Raw genomic sequence first — 27,817 nt, 5'->3', positions numbered from 1 at the left:
TTACTCAGGAAAAGTCTGTCAGTCAGAACTCAAACCTATGATAAGGATTCGTAATTTCTAATGCCTTAACCGCTAATAAAAGCTCACATTGCTAAAAATGGATATGATACTACACTCCCTAAATTGATGGAAATATATAGAATGCCTTCTCCTCCTTTGGCTTACACATAGCTAGGAACCCACTGTGGAGAGATCACTGCTCCAGGTTATAAAGGGAGTTAGAGTAAGGACAGAAGATGAAAGCAGTCCAAAATTAGAGCCTTCCCAGGGATGGCAAATCCTCATTAAATGCACTTGCGAGTCGCATGTTCTCAGAGAGGGGATTGAAAGGTACAGTCCGAGAACTTTCCCCAGCAGTACACTGTTATAAATTTGGATACCAAATCCAAATTTATAACAGTGGGCTGGCATAACACACAGATGAATCCGATTTCTTCCTACTCCTTTCTGCAGGCTAGAACTGGATTTTAATAGCCGTGCCCCACATTCAATTCACACAGAGTACAGAGGAGGAATAGCTTTATAAACAGAGCAGAGAAGCAGCAGCAGTTTCTAAGTGTGTGTCCCATTTAAGGGACTTTAGGGCTGGCTGGTGTTACTCTCAAAACAATTAGCTTTTCAGCAGTCTTATGCAGTTTGGGAGATCCTTCCCCACTCTTCCTAAACAGAAAACACTGGTCACTTCCTCCAGCAGAGCTCCCCCCCACCCGCCCTGCAGAAAAGCTCAGCACTTTCCCCCTCTGGCATTTGAAGCTGTCAGGATTTGTTAATAAGTATGGATGACAACTCAGCCACATGCACTACAAAACAGTACATCCATCTTCCTTTCTCTCTCTTGCCTTTTTGGTATCCATCCAAGATAATCAGCACTAATAACTTAGGCCATTTTAAATGTTGTTTCGGTGTTACCGGTAACTTGTCCATGCATTGTTTACACAATGTAATATATAATGTCTGAAAGCCCAGTCAATTAGCAAATAACTATTAAAAAAACCTGTGGGCAGGCTTTGACCATCTGCATGAATATGTCACATGGACAGAACACTGAAGTCATGAAATGTGATCCTAGAAGACAGTGGGAAAAGTAATACCGTGGTACCTCTGGTTACAAACTTAATTCGTTCCGGAGGTCCGTTCTTAATCTGAAACTGTTCTTAACCTGAGGTACCACTTTAGCTAATGGGGCCTCCCGCTGCGCTGCCACCACATGATTTCTGTTCTCATCCTGGGGCAAAGTTCTTAACCCGAGGTACTACTTCCAGGTTAGCGGAGTCTGTAACCCAAAGTGTTAGTAACCCGAGGTGTTTGTAACCCGAGATACCACTGTGATTCCATGCATGGTTCCAGGACTATTAGGTATCTTGCTTATGAAGAACTTGATGTTAATACTTTTTGTAGCAACTCCTAGTAAGAGCAATATGGAACTGAATTGTATACATGATCAATAACCAACTGAACTGGTTTTCACATTTAGGCAGCATGCAATAGTTTCTAATGGTGCTATGCACACTCCAGGGCACAGCTATAGAAATAGAGATGGCAATGGCAGCTTGGGTTTCATGGACAAGAAAAAAGTGAAGTGTGATAGGAGATCCCACATTACTTTATTTGATGAAAGAAGCAAAAGATTATATGTGAGCCATATTTGCAATACTTTCTGAACAAAGCATCATTTCAAGTGCAAACTTACACTTCATAAAGGAACATATTCTGATCACAGTTCTCTTTTCTTTTCTTTTCTTTTTTCCCTATAATAAGGTTGAAAATAACTAAGGTGATTTGTCAGGTACCTTTTGGTTGTTCACTTCCCTCCCACTTGTCTTAGGATGAGTTTGAATATCATCTTGTCATGATTCATTTGAGGTGATCCTACTTCTGATGATGGAGCATTCATTCACTAGAGTGCTCTTCAAAATCACTCCTGAGATGAAAATCACAACTTAGCCTTGGCGTCTACAGATGCCCGAGTTAATGGTAATGCTGCTATGCCTTTGGAATTCTCTGCACAGGCGTTGATTTGTGAATAGGCATAAGGGTAAGTCTTGTGTGGCATGGCTTGGCATCCCAGAAACAGTTGCAGAAAAAATATATAATAATAATAATAATATTGATGATAATAATAATAATAATAATAATAATAATAATAATAATAATATCTTTATTGTCATTGCCCCCTCTCGGGGACAACAAAATTACTTGGCTGCTCCATCCACCCCGGTAGGGCACTCCACACAAAATCAAAACAACTATAAAAACACTAATTAAAGCAATACAGTATAATACAGCAAGGAAGATTAGATGACTTTCGAAGTCCAGGCTTCCCATTCAGGGCCAAGATCGCTCTGGAGAAGAAGTTGTTCTTAAGATGGCTCGTTCTTGTCTTCATCGTCCTGTATCTCTGTCCCGACGGCAGGAGCTCGAAGAGACAGTGACCAGGATGCAATGGATCTTTTACTATGTCCAGTACCTTCCTATGGCACCTTGTGGCATAAATCTGCTCTAAGGTGGAGAGTAGGCAGCCAACTATGCTCTCTGCTGCCTTAACAACTCTGCACAACCCCATCCTGTCCTGGGTAGTACAGCTTCCGTACCACACACATAAGCCATAAGTGAGCACGCTCTCAATGGCACAGTGATAGAAGGCAAGCAGCAGTTTCTGTGGAAGATGGTTTTTCCTTAGAATTCTCAAAAAGTACAGTCTCTGCTGCGCCTTCTTCACAAGCCCCCTTGTGTTGACACTCCAGGACAGATCCTCTTGTAATTCAATGCCCAAAAATCTGAACGTTGTTACCCTCTCCACACAGACCCCATCAATCAAAAGTGGCTGGACATTGCTCTTCTGTCTCCTGAAGTCCACCACAAGCTCCTTTGTCTTCCTTGTATTTATGAGCAAGTTGTTAGGTCTGCACCACTGTCAGCCGCTCCACCTCATCTCTATAGTCCGTTTCACCCTCCCTTTCAGAGATGAGCCCAATCACGGTTGTGTCATCTGCAAATTTGACAACCCATTACTAGGGTGAGCAGCGACACAATCGTACGTGTAGAGAATATAAAGGAGCGGACTGAGTACGCATCCCTGTGGTGTTCCTGTGTTAGTCTTAAGCATATTAGAGGTATAAGGGCCCAACCGAACCCTCTGGGGGCGGTCTGACAAAAAGTCCAATATCCACCCACAAAGTGATAACGGATAATATAATATTAGAAGCTGCTCCCAGATGAACCCTCACAAACCCCCACCGCTTGGGATGGGAGGAGGGGAATCCATTTGGGTCACATTATAACCTGAACCTACCAAATTTGCACTGCCTAAAATAGTATATGATCTAAGATGTAACCTTTGAAAATCACCCTTTTCTGAATTTTCCAATGCAGTTCTCCAATCAAAAGAAACGTGGGCAAAAGTTCATATATTATGGGGGGGGGGACATAGCAATGGCTATATTTGTGAAAATAGCATGCAAAAATGCACATTAGATAAAAACTGCTTGCAAAAATTTGTACAGTAGGCAAAACTACATGCAAAAAAATATTTATTAAGAAAAATTCACATTAAGATGCTGACAATATTTGTGAGGACATTTTTTAAAAATGCAAACTGCTGCAATGAAATGACCAAAATGAAACAGCCAAGTTGACAGACTCACCCATCCTTAGCCATTGCAGGCATTTTGTAATACAATACCATGCCAGATCAACAGGAACCTCGTATTATCTTTCATACTGAGAACAAGGAGAGTCCAATGAGAAGACAGCAACCCCATACGACATGAGTAAATGACTGAACAATTTAGTTTTTAACATCTTGCCAACACCAACAGCAGGAACCAACAAGGCAGATAAATCACAAGTTAGATCCAGCAGGGGAAGTACAGCTGAACTTGTCATTCCTGTACAAACATGGGATTCAACCACATTTCTTCCACTCTACACAACTGTGCAGTAGCAATCATTATGTCAACACGTATTTCCCTCAAGATTTAAAGAAGCTCTTCAGTGCATTTTTACAACAGGCTATCTCCATCGTATGAGTGGTTGGTGTCAGTTTTCATCTTTTTGACTATCTCAACTGTACCTTTCATGTCAAACAGAAGGAGTCAAGATAGACAAGGGTCTACAATCAATTGTTACAAAAGAAAGCACAGTTCATTTAATTAATTTCAATACAATACAGCTTGGAGGGTGTGTGTGTCACTCTACTGCAGTTCCCCCACACCCAGGTCTAACAGTTAATCAAGAGTGATTAACTCTTGCTTGATGAAGCTAACATCAGTACGTACTCTTTAGGTAGGGGACCGGACTCATTACCAAGAATGCATAACACACTATCAAAAACTATACAAGAACAGGCAGCATGTCTGGGAGGACTTTTCTTTTCCTGAATGGACAAAAGAAATTCCACCATTATATTATTAGAACCACTTCCCTAGAAAAGACATTGTGAGGCACTTAAGGATAGCTCTGGAAAGCAGCAAAGTCAAACATTTGTGAAAGCCCCAGGAACAGGAAAGGGCTTACAACAACAACAGCAGCAGAATCACTGAATCAAACTCTTAAGATGGCAGCCTGAGAGAACTTTTGGAGAAAAACACAGAAAGGGGTCTGTGGTCATTCAAGTCTGCTTTCACAAATGAACACTGGTTAAAGCCCATGAGTTTTGGTCCTGTTCACCTCCTCCTACTTCCTCCTCCTCCAGTACTGTATATGAAAGTTAACAAACATTATTCTCCAGACACTTTGTTTCTGTCCTGGATGGAGAAAGAGAAGAGACAGAGGTGCCTCTTATGGATCAATAGCTGGTTAAATCAGAGCAAGCAGAAGGTAGAAGTAATTCACTGACCTCAGAAGGGAAGAGTATGCCAACCCGTTGGGATAACTCTGTCATTTCTCTGCAATTCTGAACTCCTTGCCTTGGGACTTTTTGGGGGCTTCTTAACCTTGGACCAGTTTCTAGCCTCAGATTTCCTGTCATTTAGCCCAAGAGCTGCTGGGACTAATTACCGGTACCTGTTGCTGATCCTATATCTCTTTTCTGCCTGAAGACAGATTTGTTCCTTACTGTCAAGGAAGAGCCTCTGTCATTGTGGACTGGACAGGAGCCAGGACATAACTAAATGTGTGGTTGCATTCAACATGACATGCCTACTGATTTTTTAAATAGCAGCCAGACATGGAAGAGTGATCAGGATTGGGACCATGATGCACAATCCACTTAGGCTTGCAATTCCTCCTGCCCATGATGAGCACCAACCAGTATACCAATCTGCTTCTTATTATCTATGGAGAACAAGAGCTGCCTTAAGTATTCAAGTGAATCAAAACATAATAAACAAATAAAGGAAACTTATTTGAAATAGAAATGCTGCTGTCAATCTCAAAATTTAATTTGTTTTCCAGAGACCTCAGGTACTTCTGCTGGGAACCAAGGTCCTTTCTGAGTTCACCAAATGCCTGAATTACTATTAAAAAATAATTTTATCTACACCTTTGGGTGGGGAGAGAACCATGCTGATTCACACTGGAACAAGAGAAGAAGAAAAATAATGTAGAAGGCACCAGAATGAAAAGAAAAGAAGCATGGAACCTCAAAATTTTGGTATCTTTAACATAAAGCCTTCATAAAAAGTCATTTTACTGTCCTCATATTTCTGATTTGAGTCTCTCTTCTTTTTTGAGGCCCTCTGCTATCTAATTGCAGACTGCAGCAAATACAGGTAACTCAGCATCCATCATCCTGCTAATGTTGAATTCACTTGCAAGCCATGACCTTGTAGAATGTGCTAATGTCAGCACATTGCAAACAGACCCCCAATTAAGCTATATTTGGTTCAGAGAGACAGAAGTAACTAACCTTAACTATGATATTCTCACCGTCTATGACATTAGAAACAAGAAAAGCTAACATTTTAAAGTCTATCACGGGAGTACTTTAGCTACTTTAGCTACTGTAGGTAAATTTATACACAGAAGAACTTTTATTATAACATCTACTTCTGTACAGGAAAAAATATTAAAGTTGCACATAAGCAAAACACATGTCTGAGTAATACCCCTCCCCAACTTCTCACTATATAGAAGGGTCTGGAAACTTCTGTTTCAGTGTATCTGAAGAAGTGTGCATGCACACGAAAGCTCATACCAAGAACTGATTTAGTTGGTCTTTAAGGTGCTACTGGAAGGAATTTTTTTGTTTTTGCTACATATGCTTAGTTCTTGCCTCCCAGTGCTTCTCAGCTGCAGTTATGGTCAGACACAGCAAATCCAAAGAAGATTTCATGCCTCTTCCTACACAGAACTGTTTTCCATGTTGGAAACAGTTCAATATGAAGCACCTCTTTGCTTGACTGGTTTGTAACTGAGCTCTTATACAAGGGACAATTCTTCACAAACGTGTGTAACTGAGTCCTGTTGCTGTGCTTTGTTTTTAAAGGAGAAGCTACCTTGGGAGGGAAGAATGTAGAGCAGAGTAACAGAAGAAATAGAAACCCTATCTGCTGTTTCTCCATTTGAAATCACCCTATGTGTTTTTTTTCTTGCTGGGTTTCTTTCTTTCCTTTTTAAGTGTTTGCTAGCAATTTCCTTCACACCAACCAGATTGCCAGTAGTCAACACAACATTATGCCACAAATAAGGAATGGTTGTGAATTTTGGGAGCTGAGGGAAACAAATGCCCATAGTTGAGAATAGGCACACTAATTATGAGTCAAACCAAATTCCTAGATCCCTACTGCTGGTTTTCCTTCACAAAGGGTAGGGAGAAAATGGCAGGAGGGAAGGGGGGAGGTGGTGGAACGTTCACAAATAGGCTCAGCCTTTCCAAGTGTTGAGAGACTTCTTAGTAAAAGGTTAGAAAAACGGGGCCTTTCCAAGTCATGACTGGTATCGTTCACCTATTTCTATCACGTAAAACATTTTACAAATATCACATGAAAAACTGGCTGTCTACATCTACCCTCATTGGGAACAGATTCAGAACAGTTAAATTAATGTAACTATGTGAAAGTGGCCTAAGGAACAACACTATGGTGAATAAGGCCACACATCAAGCACATTGCAGATACTGTTTCACATTAGACCATTAGACAACTGGGTCTTTATATTATATACCATCGTTGTTTTTTTAATTGTTGACACCTAATTACTACCTTCTGGCTTCATTGCCTTCATTCATCACTCAAAATTAGAGTAATTCTATTGAGAGAAAGATCACAAGCGAGGTCAGAGTCAGGTTGTAATCTTGCTGCCAGTCTGATCCTAATTTAGATCACCTTTTCATCTTAGCCTTTTAGTCATAATACCACCAACTGGGATTCTCTAGTTTACTCCCACTTGTGCATTTGAATGCTGTGTACAATCTGCCTGCTTTCCAACATGACAAGCAGGAGCTGATATTAATGTGGATTGTCTTCTGAATTTGTGACATATAAATTGCCCCTTTTACAAGTTCAGACAAGCCTGAACTTGTCTGAACTCTGAAATATTGGAGCAGTAATGTTTTACCATTGTTTATCCAAATCAGGTGCTATAATAAAGAATCGCTTGCATTTTAATGACTGAATTGGTCAAGTGGTCTATGGAAGCCATAAATATTTGCCTCCCTAAGGTATTTCCTTTAGAATACATATTTCCCAAAGAAATTGGAGCTATTCCTCCTATCATGTTTCATAATGTATAAAAGCAAAATATTTTCCCTGAAAACTCCAAAATAAAAGGTTTTAATTTATTTTGCTTACAAATTTGCATTTATCACAGTGTTTATGGTCACAGATACTTGTCTCAGGGGATATGGATTAGCCACAGTTTCCTCCCCTGCCCCTGTATCCCTTCTTCTCTTCACCATTAAAGAAAAAAGGCATCTCCTTCTGTGCAACATTAAATAGCCTTCAGAGATTCCTCCAAGAGTACTCTACACAGTTGTAGGGAGTCACCTTGGCATAGAGAGGAACCCCCCCCCAAAAAAAATCCTCAAGCATCACTAAGAGAGTCATCAGAGCTTATGAATACAGTAGTATACGGTGCAGTATTTTATTCTACTGGTAAGTGGGCATCAGACACCATTCCACAGCAGGCCAAGCATATCACAGCATGGGATAATCACATTAGACAATGATGGCAGACCTTTAGGCTGAAGGGAGGTGGGCCATGTATAGAATAAAGTTGCATCCTCATCAACTTCCACACCAAGTTTCTCTACATCCCCCCTACAAAGCTTAAATGAGCTCTGGTGGAATACTTTCTTCATGAATTGAATCTAATTATGTTTTCTAATGCAGCCATTAGAGGTGATAATAATACATATTGATGATGTTACTGTCCAATACTGTTCATAATTTCTGCTACCAAGATATTAAGTCATTCTCAGCGGTGCCAGACAGTCTGCCCTCTGAAGAATTTATTGATAGAGAACCACAGAAAGGTAAGCTGCTTCTGATAACAGTATATTCAGAGTTCAAAACTACTTGTGAATTGAATAAATCAATAGCATGGAAGGCTCTAAATTAAAATCTTTGGGAAAGAGGCTTGCAAAGTCGACTTACCAATTTCATATCCAACTGGAAACCAGATGTGTTTCTGATACAGAGACCAGCTGAGTCTGAGGCCAGTTTAAAATATTACTTTTAATTATAGATGGGAAAGTGGATATCCTGCATTTAATCCTGATTAGTAATCTTTTTTTTAGCATCCTTCATAAACACTAAATAATGAAACCCGTGCAATCTTTTCACGAACTTGCTGTTCCCAATACATATCCCCACTTGCCTCCAATTATAGTCAATGTGTAGATCATCAAAAAAGCCTGTGAGATAAAGAACAATGGCCACACATCTAAAACAGCAGCAACTCCCCAGAGACATATCAAAGTTGTGTGCACCGTGGCACAGACTTTTCATATTATCACTCAGGGAAAATTAACCTACCAGAGAATACAATGGGGGGGGGGGGGGATACCAAACTTTAGCATTAAATGAGAAGTCTTAGAATCATTGGAAAGAGAAATATAATGTCATGCATTAAACAAGAAATCACTCACTTGAAAGGAGTCATAAGGCTTTTCACATATTTTTTTAAGAGTGGGGTACTATCCATTCTCTTATACATTTACTTCCCCTTTCTCACGTGGCTCCCTTCCAAGTGTGCAAGGATAGACTGCACCACTGGATTGTATATCTAGAGCTAAATTCACGCTAGCCCTGTTCCAGTGGTAGCAGCCCAATTGCATTAGATGACCATTGCTGGAGCCAAGTAGGTTAGGGCTTGAGCCAATAATTGAATGGAAGACTGCCTCAGAGCTCCATGTGCTCTGATCTCTGCAGAGGAAAAGAAAAACATGAACAGGATAAACAGCACATCAAAACAGTGCAACTGTCCTTGCTGCAAGGGCTAGTCCTGTTCAAAAAAAAAGTCAGGAGAAATGTTTGATGCAATGCTGGAGAGAAGGAGCAGCACAAAGGCTGCAGGAAGGTTGCTGTGTTTGTACTTCATGTGCTTTATTTTTAAAGAGCTACATAATCACAACTGCGCTTGAATGGTACAGCAAGGGAGCCCTGCAGGAATCTGGCTTCACTAAAAGATTAATACTGATTTTAGTTTAGCGTATCTCAAGTTTTAAAATAGTATCCCACGGAAACATCTGGTAAGTATGATGCAAAAGCCAAAACAAGTCACAGACGTAAGGGGCCTCCTGAATTAATTAAAGAGCAAGCAAACAAAAACAAACCACTGTCTCCCAAAGGATATGTTGCAAAAGCTTCATCTTCTTTTTCTGGATCACCATGCCCAATACAGTTTGGAGACTAACAATTAAAGAATGAAGGGGTCAGGGAACTGTGATGTATGCTCCAGTAAAAGAAAATTCAGATTGTGTGTCTGCTCTGAGCAAATTGGAGACCTATGTGAGTTATGATTCCTGATCAAGTTTACATACCTGATCATGCCAACATTCCTAAATATGAAAATATTCTAAAGTCTTTAATAGTCACTTGATGTTGTCTTGCTATATTGTCCTAAAGAAATGTCTGCCATCAAGAGTTACATGAAGAGGACTTACACCATGACAACTTCCTTTGCAGCTTACTGGAAAGGTAAATCTTACTGAAATATTGCTTCCTGGTTAGCATCTATCCGACTTGAGAGACAATGGAAAAGTACATCTTGGGGGATTAAGTCAAACCATTGGATAGTTATAGCACCTGCTGTGGCTGTAGAGACTGATATGGAAGAGACATGTTTTGTTGCAGCTGGGGCAGACAAAGGTGTCTGGTCATGCTGATGCAGGTGTACCATGGCATTTCTTCTTTCTGTGCTCCTCCCAGCAATCATTCCTTCTTTGGTCACTGCTGTGGTTACACAACCTGACTGATTGTCTATATTGTCTCCTAGCAACATATGTTGCAAATGGATCTTCTGAATGCACCCCAACCACCACTGCCACCAATTAAACAAGAATGGCTACAATCATAATACACAGAGGCAAACATTTGGATTTAGTCACACTAAAATCATGTTTCAGTCCACCACCTTGATTCAAATGGTGCCCGTCATCCAAACTTCGATATAAACACCCATTCCCATCACAGGAACCCTTGTGCCAAGTTTGGCAACCATATCTCGAGAGGTGGCTGAACCTTTGTCAAAATTCCGCAGGCCTAGGCCCTGGTTCACATGTCATATGACGTAATATGAGGGAGCAGCAAACTCAAGAACACCACTCAAAGGTTTTTGCTTCTGCTACTGCCATAATAAACCAGAGTGTGGCTTGTTGTGTCATCTGAACCCAAGCTTGTGATTTGCTTCCTTCAAACATGACCTCAACTCTCCCAGGTGTAAAGCCAACCACATATACAGTGAATCAGTGTGGATATGTTAAGAGTCTGGTCCAGTACAATTTCCAAGTCTAAGAAAAACTGAGCACTGTAGAAGCCAGCTTAGCCTGTACCTACTGGTAAAATATCACATTCTCCATCAATCAAAGTTTTTAATAGCCTTACTTCAAAATTCTAAAGTGTAATTTCTTTCTTATTCCACTAATAAAACAAGATTTTTCCCCCACTATAAAGGATAATGAACTGCCCACACTTGTCAACCTTAAGGCTTACAGGAATAAAATAAGGTTTAATTTGAAGAAGATTCTTATAGCCTGAGAACTTATCAATTTTTGTCTCACACATGCTGCAAATTTTGTTCATCTCATGGAGGCTATCAGCCAAGCCACATTAATTTCTTCAAAGAACAACAGATGGGACTAAAAAAATAAATAAATTGTTAGTTATATTATATACTTGATACACTATAATTCACATTACATTCACAAGATATTGTAAGACAGAATGTTCCGTTCCTTTTATCTGACATCCCCACTGCAGCACCCAACTCAATTTTCTACGTTGTTTTCTCTACTTGAGTTATTGGATAAAGCTGGCTGACAGAGCAAAGGTCAAAAGATCTAACAGTCCAGCCACATTCCAGATGGTTGCTAAGGAGTCTGCTTAACATGGATTCCAGTTTTTCTTCTTTCATGAAGTACAGCTGATCCAGTTCAAAGTCAATTTTTTACAAAGTAACTCTAGATTGAAGTTAAGAGTTTAAGAAATCCCAGATCCTAAAGTGAAGATGATGCGGGCTTCCAAGCGTGTTTATACTACCGAGAAATGCCCTCATTGTTATTTACTGAAAGCCTTTTTGTCTCCCTCTTCAGAAGACAAAAAATCCAGAGTGGCTTACATACAACTGATAAGAACAATATTAAAATAGCAGAAACGGCATATGGCATATATAAAGAAGTAGTGATGCTGACACTTAATCTCACTAGTGCCTTCCAGGGCCAATCCAAAACATTTTGCTGCCTGAGGCAAAGGACAAAATGGCACCCTCCTAGTCCATCTACAGAAGCTGGCTGGACTGGAAGTTGAATCTTTACTTTGTAATTGGTGACATGATAGTCACTGCACTGAGGGTAGGAGGCTAGCTTAGGGGGCACAGGGCATGAGATGCATAACTCTGCCTCCAACAGAACAGAGCGGAGTAACCAAAGACAGGTGACTACCATTGTCCTGGCATCCACTGACTGAGGTGTCCCAGCTGGTGAAGCAGCCATAAGTGAAAATTGTGATTATGGCAGTTTGGCTTCCTGGCTGCTGTTGCTTTGCTTATTCATGGGGCAGCCAGTTCTTAATGGCCTCCAAGAGGAGAAGAACTAAATTAATAATGGAGGTACATTTGAAAAGAAAAGGCTACACAACTCAGAAGGTGATAGACAATAAGTTTGTCCTACCGTTCTGTATTTTGTCATTAATTTATGTTCATTTCCAAACAAAAGGCAATTATGGTAATTAACCTGCAAAGACGACATACTTTAGTCTTCAAGAAGGTATTCCACAGCTTCTCATAGTTGTTATTTGGAGGTACTAATTTGATTGTGACCATTTAATGGCTTGTGATCAGATTGGACTGTTTTTGTTTCACAAAGAAGACTGTTGAAAGATTCCACTGTTTGAAGCAGGAGCCCTAGAGCTGGGAAACTGGACAAGTGAGAGATAGTGTCAATTGTGATTTCTCAGGCTACAGAGTCTTCATCATGTGCAGAATGGGGAATGGGTCTGCAATGTTAACCCTTTTGACTGGCAAGAACTATGAAGCTGCTGGATTGGCAGACGTGGAAAAAATACTCCAAGTCTAGACTTCTGCTTTGTCAGGGCAATAGAACCATTGATTTGTCAGAAGCTCCTCCAACTCAGGCTACTGATCTTAGGGACTCTGAAATAGAGAGCACATCTCCTAGATATATACTGAAGAAGAGCCACATCCTTTGGACATACCCAGAAACGCAAATAAGATAAACATTAATATTTTGCAGACAATCTAATAAATGAAGTTTGTATATAGCAATGCTTAAGATTTTAGTATTTTTTAAATAAACTTATGCACATTTGGAATAATACTCCCCAAGTAGGAAGTAGTCGTCGTTATTATGCAACCTCAAAAACTGCTACTTTAAAACAAAGTTGTTAACTACCCCCTCTTTAAGTATAGCTTGTGGTCAATAGCTGAATGACTGAGATTCTTTGCATATCATCATGAAGAGTTCACTTCCTTAAGGATAAGCACCACTATTTCTAGCTAGCTGGTTCTTTATCAGCATTCAGCAAGAGCTAGAAATAGCCGTAGTGTCTCTGATCATAGAGCACTGGCATAAAAACACAATGGATGCAGACCGCTTTCAACTGGTACAGAATAGTTCAGGGCTACTTCTAGGCTCAGGGGTTATAATAATACTGGAATGTTATTGTTGGGAGTCTCAAGAGGATTTGCTGATTTATTTATCTTTAATACAGAGGAGAAAGACATACTGTCACTTCTAGAAAACCATTAGACTCGATCTCAACTACTGTATTGATGGAGTAGGCAGCTGGGGGGGGGGAAGCACTGCAATAAAGTAAACAAGAGAAAAGAAATTGCAGAAAAGAAAGCATTGTAAATAAATAACATTTTAAAAACCACAAAGATTCTCTCCAAGCCTCCGCGAATAAAACGTTTTTTACCCACCCCACACACTGTATTTTGTTCATCTCATTTTGAGACCTTCGGTCAAGTCACATAATTTTCTGCAAAGAACAGTCTCAGCAAATGATAGGATTTTAAATTAATACGTTAAAAGATAGCAAGATTGATTTTTACAGCCTGGATGCTATTACACCTCTGACGATCTCAGCACACCTGAGAACAGGTTTGAGAGTTTTGCTGACACAAACCTCAGCTACAGCTCACAGCTAGTGAGAAGAAAGCTTAACCACAAGCTCCAATTCAGAAGGCATGCTAAGTCAAACCTTGACTTAATTCAGAATAGTGCAGGCAAAGAGCAGAGTGGCTGCAAACTCCTCTTTGGGAGCAACAGAATATGCTCGTGCAAAAAAAAAATATGCATCTTTCCCCAAACGAAAAACGAAAAACTGCAGAGCAGTTTCCTGTATAAATTTGGAGATGGGGAAATAGTTTGGAATACATCACTTATCACACAATAAATGTATCTGTCCTGTTGAAATTTCAGCATGTGTTGAAAATCCTTAACGCTGAACGTGTTACATAGAAGTACATCCTACTGATTTTTAGAGAGACTTGGCTTTGTTCTAACTAATGTGTTTAGGATCAGGGTGTCAGTCTGATTAATTCTGACAAGTGTAGCATCAATCTCATGTCTGGCAAACTATCAGAGCAGTCTGTCAGTAGTGGAACAGCTTTCTAATCAAATACTCAGTTTAGGTGAATGCTTCACTCATAGCGGTATCAACCTGTAGTTTTTTAAAAAAATAAAAAGCTACAAGCACAACATTCATTTGGCAAAAGTAACATCATCTATTCTTACACATTATAATGCAGAGCCACATCTAAATTTCTTTTACCCTTGGAGAGGTTATTCACCCTTCTCCATGTGACTGCTTGGGCTGCTCGTATTGCAAATTATTAATCTGTCAGCAGCATTTAAACATCTTCATTAACAGCCATCCATAGAAAAACAAGTTATCCACCAAGTTGGAAAGATAATATATTCTATTAAACTACATCAGGGGTGGTCAGTGATGCTAGCAGGTAAGAAATCCTGTAACAGGAACTCTAAAAAAAATACATACATACATACATACATACATACATACATACATAATTTTATTTGTATGCTGCCAGCAAAGCTGCTAAAGACATATCAGGTAGAGCTGGAGAGAGAAAGAGATTGTGAGGGGAAGCATACTTCTCAGCCACCAGGCCTAATCCAGTGAGAAGGTAATACAATGCAACAGTTCAGGAACATACAAACAGGAATTGAAGGCAAATTTGGATAACAGTTATCCAAATGTAGTTCACATAACCGCTTCCGCATATTAAAAGAAGGCTGCAGAGAGTCACATAGACAACCGACACCATGATCTTCTGATATCATGTATTCAAACTGCATAATAGGAACTCTTGTCACTTTTACAAAAACAAAAAACAAAAAGCCAAACAAAAAACCCACAAAACAGGGGTTCTAGTCTAATGTATACACACAGAGTGCTAGCAAAGGAGTAATGTGGATTGAGGCCATGGTTCTTCATTGCAAAGAGAATCTCTATGTGGGCACATACATTGTTATATGACTAGAACTCCTTCTGATATAGTTTTAACATATAGACATTGGCATGGATGGGCTTGCCTGTGTGATCCTGTATCCCCTGCCACACTTCCACTGAGGTGGTAACATGAACACTCCTCAAAACAAAGTCAAATGTAAGTTCCTTCTATGTTCCTATTTTATAGCTTTGTTTTTGATATTTTAATTTTCATCTGTTGTTATAATTGTTATAATGTATATAAAATGAAATAATAATAATAATTTGACTACATACTAATACACACCTGAGAATACACCCTATTAAAATAAGTAGGACTTACTTCTTTTTATTTTATTTAAAACACTGATATCCTTAGGAGGAAACATGGATAAGACTGTAAGGCCGTAATCTTGTGTGCCTAGTGTAATTTCCATTGAACACAAGGGAACTTACTTCGGAGTAAACATGCATAAGGTCTATTAACTCTATTCTATGTAGTCCATTTCATCCTCATGATTATATTATTTTTGTACTGTATTTTTGTCTATTAGGGTTTGTCTACATTACTCAACTAAAATCACTTTCAGCAAAGTAGTTATTTATAGTGTTCCTTGCAAAATTAATATTATATAGCCCCCGAGGTTACTGCTTGGCTGCCTGACAAAGTGCTGTTGACCAATGTCTGACTGCCAGTAATATCACAAGCTTCATCAACAGAAGTGTCTGATCTATCCACCCAGGGGACCAGATGCAAAGGGAAGAAGTGCTCACTGCAGCCTTTATAAAAGTTGTGTATATGCGTGTAAGAACTGTGTCTTATAATTAGAGAATCATGGCATTTTCAAGACCCTTACAAAAAGAGAATGTCCTGACATTGAGCATTTGGATTTCTAGTAGATGATGTGACAGAATCTTGTACTATATACTAGGTTTAAAAGTGCACCTAGTACTTATGATCACTGAGACAGAACGTTAACCTAGCTACCCTGGAAAGGAAGCATCTAGACTAAATAATCTAGATTAAATGGTCTGCATTGGGAGAACAAAATAATCCTAGGTGAGAGAGAGAGAGTGGAGCTTAGACACTATATTGGATAAATGACATAATCACCACCTCCACAGGCTTTTTTCTTAAGCAAAATATTTCCACTTTAACTGGGGAAAGTCAACTTCTAAGCATTTCATGAGGATCTTGAAAGATATTCTCCAGGCTTGCTTTCACCTTGGTGAATGACAAATTTAAAGTGGCATTCAAACAAAAGAAAGACACCTAATGAGACTGAAGGGACAAGCCACTTTCATCCCATTGATTTATGCAAGAGGCAGCACAGAAAAATCAAAAGAAGAGTTGGAAGTGTGTTCTGCTTTGCAATTTGGACAAAGGCTGACTGATATACTTCCCAAGGAACTCCAAATTTTATAAATACATTCATGTACATTGTCTTAAGAGTAACTGCTTTGTACCATGTTGATTTTGTAGCTGCCTTCAGCATGCAAATTAAAACACACATATATATTGAGTTAATATGGGGGGCCCATCCTCATTCATGGTAACTATTGCTCTGTTTTGGCAAACTGCTCTCTGCAGCTTTCTTTAAGCATTATACTTTCCATGAAATGATGAGAGAGAAGAGCAGGCTTCCTGCGGCAGACGCTGGCCATCTAGCATGAGGGCACTTGTCCTCACTAAAGTTACCCATTGTAACTTTAACTGTGTGAGGGAAACTAGTAGTTAATCGTGGCTCATAGTTTGTTGTAAACCAGAACCAGAAACTACCATTTCAAATTATCTTATTCTGGTTTGGAGGCAAACTACTGCTGGTTGGACAAACTATGGTACAATCTGAATGTCAGAACAAATCATGGTTATTGCAAACCAGAAGAGTGGAGGAAAGGGTCAGCTTACGAAAGGGTAGAGCAGAGCATGTGTGCCCGCAGCACATTCCCAATGGCCAAGCTGCAGTTTGATCATGATGCCTGAACTGGGAGAGTGAGAGCGTATATGTGCAGTGAGTTTCTGTATGTCACTGTCACAGCAGATGGAGGTCTCCCAGCTGATGGTTCTGATGAAAATTGTCGTATCTGAGAGATCACAGTCTAAACAATTCTTGAGATGTAAGCTATAGTCAGGGAAGAAAAACCATGCTGCATCTCAAACCATAATCATATGATTTCAGGGCTAGAAACACTGGACTCTTCTCAATGAACACTGAAAGCAGGCCACAAGCACATTTTATTGTGCAATGCTCATGCAAGGGCAACATCCCATCCATGTGTAATAGACTTGAGTAGGGAGGGTTGAAGAGGAGGAACAGATTTTCTGTTGGGCGGGGGTGGTGAGATAAACTTTTTTTTTAAAGGCATGGGTGTCTGTGCAGGACTGCTTTATGAAACATACCTGCTTCCCTTTTCCCAAGCCATCCTACTGTTTTGTAATAGTTTTCTTTGTAAAATTCTTTGAAGAATGTACACTCCCTTGCAATACTGTTCCCACAAAGATGCTCAGGTCTAGTCAATCTGTTATTTTCTATGTCAGTTACCCAAGCGCATCACACACAAGAGCGGGGCAAAAGGTAAGTGTGAATAAGCCCAGGGTCAAAACCACTCAGTAATCAGCTGAAGGGATTTTTAACTAGGTAAATCACCTTAGACAGTCTACCACCCACTGCATACCACTCACTTGCCTGTACATTTAAGTGGTGCTCTTTTTTTCATTACACTTTGGAGATAGTTCTGAGATTCTGAGATTCTTCTTCATTTGATCTGGATCCCATCTGCACACGCATAGTGGGTAGCCACAGCAAATAATACATTACAATGTTTTTTGGATGAAAATAGATAAGTGAACAATTTGATGGGGCCAGTTCATAAGCTTGTAAGAAAAAGGAGCGTCACGGTACCTTTGCAGGTAAAGCATTTGATGTGAAAATGCCTGGCCTGGACACGAAGAACTTCTCCTTTGCATGGCTCCCCACATTTATGGCAGTGGATGACTGGCTTCTCTGTGGAATGGTGAGGCTCCTGAGGATGTGCCACTGTAAAAATAATGAGAAATTATATGCACAGGACTTTCTTTCAGATTTGTCCAGCTTCTCACAGAGCTTTAACCAAAAAGATGCATTTTAAAAAAATATGTATTACACTCATTAGGAAGCGATGAGGAAAGCAGTTAAGGAAAACACAAGCAATGTCAAACCATAGCTTGCACTAAATGATCTCACACTTGTGATAAGAGCTCCACTGGTAGTGATTTGCCAGATCCACTGGGCTTAAGTGATACCCCTGCCACACCTGTAGGCTTTCCACCCATAGCCAAATATTTTAGATTCATGTGAATTGCATTCTGCTTCAATAGCCTGACAGTCAATCTACACTTTCATTAAAAAGCATGTGTTCAAACACTCCTGGGATGTAAACTCTTCAGAATCTGAAAGAGGGGATCACATAAAAACAGGCTTCATAGGCCATTTGCAATGTGATGTACACTTCATACAAAGTAAGAAAATACCGGAAGCAGGGCAGGGATAATAAGAAAAGAACTGTGTCAGACTAACATTCATTTCTGAATCCATCTAAACTCAACAGCTCTTTAACCAAATAATTCTGCGGAAGTCATGTCAGTCAATATTGCTAGCATGCTAAAGTATAAATGTTCACTGTAATATTAGGGATGCAGAGAATCCTAACCCCCAATTTGGAGTAGTTGCTCATTTTAAATATTTTACAAAGCTTCAGAAGCCAGACCAGTCTCAACTAGAAGATGGTTACTTAGTGATGCTGGTCCCCATGCTGTGGAACACTTTCCCAGCAGAGATCCTCACTTTTAACTTTCAGGCATCTTCTGAAGACTTTTTCATGTCGACAGTGCCCTGCAGCTGATGAATTTTTATCCTGAAGTCATCTGCACTTTTAAATAGTATTTTATGTTTTAACATTGTAAACCGCTCTCATATTTAATGATATGGTGGCACAGAAATAGTTTTATTCAATAGAAACAAATAAAGGTTTCAATTCAGCTGTCCTACCTGAGGAATCTATAGATATTCATTTTACTATATGCCATATTATGGGCTGAAATGAATTGCAGCCAGTTTCTTGATCATGAGTAAGGAAAGGATATAGGAAGACATGTCCTTAACTTAGTCTATTGGAATTAATGGGACATAAAAAGACTGTCACTTTGCTTACATTCATATGTTTCAACCTTTGAATTCTCCCTCCTTCCCTTTTTGTAGATTTGCTTAGTTTATAGGAGTGTAAATATCTATTCTATTTGCAGTTGAAAGGTGTGGTGTACATTAATGTAATTCCATAGAACCAAACTTCACATTTAAAATATTTTATGGCAGCAAAACAGCTAGGAAGACAAAATGCTTTTTCCTTAACCCCCGCCACCCACCACACTTCTGATAGGTTTCTTGCTTTCTATTTACAGTGCCCTGTTATTTAATCCATATGAGTGCACAAAACACTGAAGGGAATGCCGACTAATGTTTTAATTAGCAATTATGTCTAAATAAGACCCCAGCAGCACACAGCCTTCGGTGAACCCTCCCTAATCTTTAAGTAATGAAGTTCTATTTTCGGACTACAAGACTGGGGTTATTAGCTTTCCCAAAAAAGACCACTGCATTAACTGGCAACTGAGGTAACACAGTACTTATGAAAGGGGGTGGATGAAGACCACCCCAGGCACTGGGTATTCACTTACAAAATAAAACTAGCAATAGCATCATTGCAGGCCCAGTTAACATGAAAACACAGGTGCTATGAGGCAGCTTCTTTAGTCCGAAAAACTGTTTTAGTTAGTGGTTAGTTGTAAACTGCTTTCATCCTACTCTTGGTGTTGTGGATATATTACTGCAGAAGTCCTGACACCTTAATGCTAACACACTTCCTATTTAGCAATCCCACAGCTGAAGTCTTCTCCAAGATTCTATTATACACTCACTCACTCACTCACTCACTCACACTTACGTTTCTCATTTGCACTCTCATTGTACATTTCTGTCTCCTACTCTCTCACTCTCTCCCTATCTACAAAAGACCATCCTGGAGCTGGTGGTGTGACCCACCTGAGGTTGTAGGCCACAGCTTGCCAGCTGAAAACTAATGTTCTCTGCTATTTTCTCTTCCAGCTTCTGTACTGACTTCTCAAAATCCAAAGTTTAAGTGAGGTGCCACAAAAGCCTTTTAAGTTGTCTGTCAAGTGATACTGACATATAAACAAAGTCTCAAACCTGATTAATCAAAGACTATACAGACTTTCTGAACCTGCATCTTCAACATTTCATCAGCAGCCTGTATTATCTGTTGCTGGTGTAATTTGAACTGTTTACAATAAAGCCTTGATTGACAGTCCTACAAAGAGCCACCTACTGGTATTGTCCTGTGTGGAAGACATTAATTACAGGTTGGTGACATAGCTTCTTTGTATGCCAATGGAAAATTTATATGGATGCAACAAAGTGTAACAAGGGAGAAGTCTTACTATGGATGGAGATGAATAATAGTTTTTAAGTCATATGAAAAAAATTGTGACGGAGGCACTGCCACTTATGGTGCACACACATTTATTTTGTCGCACTATAATCTTTGGTAAGTTTGTATGTCTTTGAAACTCTATAAAATCCTGCAGAATCTGTGTAACCAAAACAAAACAACAAAAAACAACAACAAATCAGCAGAACAGAAAAACCCTACCCACCCCTATATTCTAAAACAAGGGACAGTGTCCCACAATAATTAAAGGCAAATCAAACATCTTAAAAAGCTTCTATCAGACTACCGATCCCATCATCCGTAACCACTGGTCCTGTTAGCTAGGGATCATGGGAGTTGTAGGCCAAAACATCTGGAGGGCTGCAGGTTGGGGATGCCTGGCTTAGATGCAGAACACTCAAAAGCTGAAAAAGTAGGACAATTTTTTTACAAAAATATTAAATGTGCCTTATTTTTTATTTAACTTTCTGGCCAAGTAGAAATTATGACACAAGGACAAATGGCGCTGTGCAAGTGATGCATCATACAGAAGCAGCAAGTGTCATTATTTTGCTTACACTAAAAGATTAAAAAAAAAACCTATTATCCACCCCGCACCAACAAGGTATCATTAAGAAGACAACCCTTGGAATCCAGACAATGACAAAAAAACTTAACCAGAGAACGCTGATCCATTTCGGTGGATAGGATTCTGCCCCAACAACCTCAATCTGCCCTCAGCCAGCTGCCAGATGCCTGCATTCTTATGACCAGTCCAAGAGGTAGCACTACTTGTTGGCTTTCTCCTCTGTTAGTGAGTGTTGCCCTTGTAGAACTCAGCAGAGAGGAGAATCTGTTGGCTCTACCTACTGTTGGGCTCCCTGCCTTCTGCCCTACCAGTTCCAATGAGCAACAGTTAATACTAAATTGAATCAAAATTGCTTGGGATTCCAATTCTAAAGTTCCCCAAGTCAACCTTTGCCCTTCACTTCCTAGCCCTGCACTGCCCAACCCCTCCAGAGAGTCAGGGTGATCAGGAATCCTAGAAACTAAATAAGAGATTTAAAAAACACAACTGTTAGGGGAGGTTCCAGAGGAGTTCAAATATTTCTCATTGGTTCACAGGTTCATTGTGACCTATTCATCTGAAACAGGCATGGTGACACTCAAGTAACATACTAATATTTCACTTCAACAGAAGAAACAAGTATGTGCATACAAAAACTGAGTATGTGTGTGAAATGAGCTGCCTATTCAGAGGTAACTAAAATTCCTTTGTAAGCACACCATTATAATTCTTGAAATCCGTATCTATCCCATTTTTTTGCTCAGAGCAGACATTCTTGCATACCACTGTCGTATTTTGTACGTTCCCTATTTGTTACCATGAGGACTACACATTTTCTTCATGAGTTTCTCTATACAATCCTTCTATGTCTTCCTTGTACACATATGCCCTGTCCACATGTCAGACCACAGATTACCCCTCACAGAGAAGTAGTGCTCCTGCACTGAATGAAATACAAATTCCAGAGGCAAAATATAGTTTTGGTATTTGTAGCATTACTGCTATTTGTGCCTCATGCGTATCTCATAGCCACATCCTGACCAATATATCTGATGGTCGCAATTACATGGCCAGCCACACTCCCCATAGTCCTGAAATTGAAGCTCAGCAACTGAATTCAGCTTCTTGGGAAGAAGCTATTTTTTTAAAATAAACCTTTGTCCCACTGGAAATATACATTACATGGTAAAGCTCTCTAATAACAGAGGTGACCTTGCATGCAGCAGAAAGGAGATGCACAGCACTGAAATAGGAAACAAACTGGGAGTATATGGGTTTTTTTTAATAGTTTCATTAGAAATACATACTGTATGGTATAATCTCTTCCATAGTCATACTCTTGAGAAAAATCCTGAATCACCATCAAAACACCACCACCACACTTTTTTACCCAGAACAAGAAGCATGGGCTAAATTTACTTGTAGCAGCTTGATGAACATAGGAAGCATTCATATTCCAAGTCACACTATTGATTCATCTAGTTCAGCACTGTCTACACAGACAGGCAGCAGCTCTCCATGATTTCAAGCAGGAATCTCTCCTAGCCCTACCTGGAGATGCCAGGAATTGAATTTGGGATCTTCTATATTTAGAAGCACAGCTCTGGAACATATATTAACAGCCATGATTTGTCCGAGGATATTATACTTACATAAGCAAAGCTACTTAGAAAGAAAGAAAGAAAGAAAGAAAGAAAGAAACTTTGAAGCCTTAATTTCAAAGCAAGCAGAACGTTTTGAGCATATTTTAGGCAGCAGATGCAATTTGTAAGATGCTTATTAGAAGCCAGCTGAATTTCATAAGACACATCATTTTTTTCTGTTCCCTGAGTCTGCACACTTTATACTACCCAATCTGCTTTACGTGCATTACAATTGTAATGTCTTCATATTCTTAGAAATACCACCCCATGAGGTCATTCCTCCAGGAGAGAAGCTCAGATGCTAGGGTATAAAATGGCAATTAGCAATTAATCATGTTCACCTATAAAAAGAACACCTTTCCATAAAGACAAGAAAGAACACCTCTATGAGATCATCCAACAGCCAGTTAATGAGTTAGTTATTTTATTATTATTGTATTTTTATTCTCATGGAGAAGTCTGAGTGGGATTTGGACCAGTCTTGGATACTATGCACCTGGAGTAGGTGTGTCATTAGTTGCAAAATTGTCTTCTTATTTGAATTAAGTGCATTTCCCCTTCAATATTGATATTAGTAAGTTCAAAAAACTCTGCATCAGAAACAAAAGATGCTATCAACTTCTCTAATTAAAGCATCTCCTCACTTTTGCTTACACATTTCCACTCACTTTCAATGAACAAAATTGCTAGGTAGAATGATCAGATTTGCATTTTAACCTTAACCTTATCAGCTAAGTAAACAGTGGGGAAATGGAATGGCCTTATACTCTCACATTATCAGAGTAAGTCATACATGGATCCTCAGTTACCACCACTTTGAACTCCAAAGGTAATTTGCTTCTGTCAGGCTACTTCATAACATACAGAATTTCTACATGGAAGGTACATCTCCATAATCATTTAACCCATCACATGCATCTACACTGCAACATAAACAATTCTACATCCACATACACTACTGCATGTGTACATGAAAACTGACTGCATGTGTACATGAACACTGTGGGTACAGACAGCATTTTTCATGTATATAGGATCATCACACACCACCACCTGCACGGCACCTTCTCTGCAGAAGTGTTGTAATATGTGATTAAGTTTCTAGAGATACACAGTCAGTTTTCTTTCCAGTAGCTGGAGTCCTTCAGTCAGATACTTGGTCTCTGTCATACTATTTGCAAGAATGTTCAGTGTGCTTTGATGTCCTTGACTCTCATTTGCCCTTTCCTCACTGGCTCTGCAATGCATTTTTAAAATTTCTTCACACATATCATATCCACTGCAGGTCAAACTGACCTCTGAGAGTCAATTTTACACTGAAAGCGCCAGGTAAGCGCTTAGTGTTCAGATTGTGTGCCTAGAAGTTCCATATTGGGGAGAATGGAAGCAGCCAAATAGAAACAGAACTTCCTCAAAACGATATGGTCCATATGTCCTATGCTAATTTAAAGTGTGACGGAATTCTTAATTCCCACATGAGAAAGCTCAAGCTGTTTTAGAGTTGCTCATTATCCCTGTAAGAGCAACTATCTAAAAAGATAATCAGGAAGATCCATTTCATCAAGATGTGTGATATAGCTATAAGCTTCACTGCCAAACACACAGCAACCAAGAAATTTGAGCAAAAAGAAAAAAACTCACAACAAAGTGATGTCATCTGACATCACATATTTTGTAAAAATAGACTTTGTGGAAGAAAGAGAAGAGACCTAGGATTGAGCATGCATCATTTGTATAATCTACGGTTGGACCCAAACTAAGTTAATTACAATTAGATCCCATTAAAATCAATGGGACCTAGATCAGGATTTCCTAAACTTGGGTTTCCAGCTGTTTTTGGACTACAATTCCCATCATCCATGACCATCGGTCCTGCTAGCTAGGGATGATGTGAGTTGTAGGAGTTGTAGGTGACCCAAGTTTGGGAAACCCTGTTCTAGATCCATCATTATCATCAGAATTATTTGCTTGGCTGTTTAAGCTGGCTTGAGTTGCCTTAGGCAAAATAAAGCAACTAACAAATTTAATAACTAATAATAAAATAATAATTTATTTCCCAAACTGTACTCAGATGGGCTCGCAAGAACAGCGAAAATATCTATATAGGTACAGCAGAAACACTGATACGTTTATGACTAACACTTTATAATACAGTATTTACATTCACATGAGAAAGCTAGCATACCTTACAATTTAAAAATCTCTGGTTTATGTTTAAAATAAAAACACTTTACCCCAGAAATGTCCAGTTTCAAAATGTGCAACTTACTGTTAAGAATTTCCATAAATTTACATCAATTTATCATGCAAAAATCCCCCACATTGGAATGTTTCGGTTTCCAGTTTCCAAATCCCCATCTCTACCTCCAACCACTAAAACCCCCAGTGCAGAATTACTGTTTCTTTTTAGGAAGTGTGGCTTCCTTAATCCTATTTTATATATATTTCAAAACTCCTTTTGATCTACACACAATGTGAAGCTTGGTTACAGAAAGAATACAGATTGCCTGGCCTCTATTGCTTCACTTTGTCTATATTTTTCCAATACTACAGTTATCAAGACTCCTGCTCCTCTTACTAAGCTATACATATTATGTGACACATCACCATATCTCCACGCTCAAGAGAGAGAGAATTGTTCTTAATGATTGCAGTGTCGCAATGCTGTTAAGAAACACATGCCTAGAGGAAAACATGAAATTGCTGTTAACTAAAAAGGGAGCACAAAGAGATGAAAAAGGGAAATGTAAACTGTATATTCCAGGACAAATCTCAGAAATAACTGTTTTTATCTACTCAGATAAAAAAATCATCTCCCATCCACCTGCTGCAATTTTCCAGCAGAGTTTACAAGTGGTAGTCACAAGAAGACAAGCCACTGCTTCACTGCCCTCTTAAGGGATTTTTTTTCCTAGCTCTGAAGACTCTTCAGTCATTTGTATGGACCATGACGAGGATATGTAGGGCTGCATTCACAAGTGGGGTTCATTGCATTAGTTTAACTGATTATAAGGTTCACACGTTTGTCCCATTTTCTAACATTTCTTTCACACTGCACATGCCAGTCATACCTTGACTGCTTTACCACCATGTTGCGGCAAATGTCATTCATGTATGTTATTCCTCCATGCCATCCTTCTCCCACTAGACTCCGCCATTCTTACAGGCTTAACCTTTTCAGAATTCCACCTCATGACTTGTCACCTCAGCGGCTGCAACATGAAACTGGAAAAGGTGGAAAAAATGTGCAAACCTCCTGTGATTTTTCAGACTGAGGGGGCTGCAAACAGATTTTCTCTGGAACCTTATAACATGGAAATAAGCACTAATCTTGCACAATATTCCATTCTATTCCACAAATTTTATGGAATTGACTTTAACATCATGTGAAAGTCAAATATAATGCACAAAATAATGGTTAGAAAAATGGCAGGGAAATTGTATAAACAGCTGTGTGAATTAAGCCCTGGTTACACTGGGCACCTGAGCCTTATGTTTGATAGTCCTGCTTTAAACCAATCCAGAAATGCAGAAAAACACTTTCCTCCCATCTCAAGTTTCCCTGCAGTTTTGCAAGAAAATCGAACACTCAGGGAAACATGGTGATGCAAGGAGGTTTTATGATATTTGTGGAAGCACCTGCGTGTCAGGCTCTTCTATGCTTTCAGAAAACTAGCAGTTGAAGAAGAACGTACTGTATATTATGACCTAATGCAGGAGCCTTTGAAGTGGCAAGCGCTTTCAATCAACTCATGCATCTCAGTCTGCAAAATGAGGGAGAACTAGCCCCCAACCTCTCTTTAAGAGACAAACTCAAATAGAACTATAAATATGATCTATCCACTTCCACCCTCTTGCAGATTGATGTTGTTTCCAGGAAAGTATTGAGCATTCCATATTTGTCCCCAAAGACCATCATTCAGGCAGCTTGGCAAAAGACAACTGCTCATTTAATCCATCTGAATTCAAGTGAACTGTATTGTTTTTAATCCGTCTGAATTTAAGCCATTAATTGAACATCCTAAACCAGCATTCCAAGCAAACACACTGACCCCGAAAGTTATTGGTCATGCTATCATATACTCAGGGAGAGAGGAAAAATGGCTGGGATTTTATTCTTCATCTGCAGCAATGTTGACTTTGCATTCTCTTTTAGATCTCTGTTGTAAGCAAGCTAATCAGGGTGAGAAAATGCTGATGATCCAAGCACGGATGGATTATCCATTTGCTAAGATCAGCACTTCAAGTGGCGGACAGCAGGCAGACTTTCCCAGATACAACTGGTGCAGCTGGGAAATGACCTTGTATAAGAAAAAGCAGTGCCGTCACCACTTATTTAGCATAGTACAGTGTTTTTCAAACTTTCTGCCTTTAGAAAACTAAGTTCACACCCAGTTTCTCAACTAAGTAACCTCCAAAGTTTGTAGAGAATTCTGAGAAGGGTGAACACTTGAACCAAGTATTATTATTACTATTTATTAGTCACAATTTACACAAAAGCAACTCAAAGACTTACAAAAATATGATGGGCAACACAAACTGCACAGATACTTCTTCTAGTTAGCTGCTATTATCTCATTTCTGATCAGCAGATCAGAATGAAAAATTGTCATAGTACAGGTTTCAAAAGCAGTTTTGACCAGCAACCTGCTCTGACTTCATTTGACCTCCACAACAGCACCTTTAAAAGCTTATCATAAATTAAGCTTCTGTTGTTCAACAAGAACAGAAATGTTTTCTTCTACATGGGCAGCTAATTAGTGATGCATACACAAAATAAATTTAAAGCACATTGCTTCCCCTAAGAATCCTTTGCCACTTATGAGTGGATTGCTTATAGACGTAGACTTTGCATGGACAAGTATACTGAAATTTGGAACCTGTTTATACAAAATATAGTATGTTAAAATAAATATATCTGTACTTTGAGAATAATATTTTTATTCCATGACATTTTTTGTGTATTGCAAAATAATAATAATAATAATAATAATAATAATAATAATAATAATAATAATAATAATGGATATAATTCTTGCTCCAATAAC

The 27,817-nt window shown here is 39.2% G+C and overlaps 1 protein-coding gene across 34 annotated transcripts in view; it reads right to left on the bottom strand.

The window, feature by feature from the left end:
- Positions 1 to 27,817, bottom strand: part of ABLIM1 (actin binding LIM protein 1) — a 217,240-nt gene that overhangs the window by 99,094 nt on the left and 90,329 nt on the right. For all 34 annotated transcript variants that reach the window (XM_083741312.1, XM_083741302.1, XM_083741303.1 and 31 more), the window contains one exon: positions 17,978 to 18,112. Coding sequence is in view for 21 of the 34 variants with exons in the window: in XM_083741302.1 (XP_083597428.1) it covers positions 17,978 to 18,112 (135 nt within the window). In the remaining 13 variants the exon portion in view is untranslated. Of the gene's footprint in view, positions 1 to 17,977; positions 18,113 to 27,817 lie in introns of those variants that run through there.

The sequence above is a fragment of the Podarcis gaigeae genome (genome assembly GCF_964106915.1).
Source record: "Podarcis gaigeae genome assembly, chromosome: 5".
Classification (NCBI taxonomy): Eukaryota; Metazoa; Chordata; class Lepidosauria; order Squamata; family Lacertidae; genus Podarcis; species Podarcis gaigeae.
Note: the sequence above shows the minus strand (reverse complement) of the source record. Positions and strands in the feature narration are given on the sequence as shown.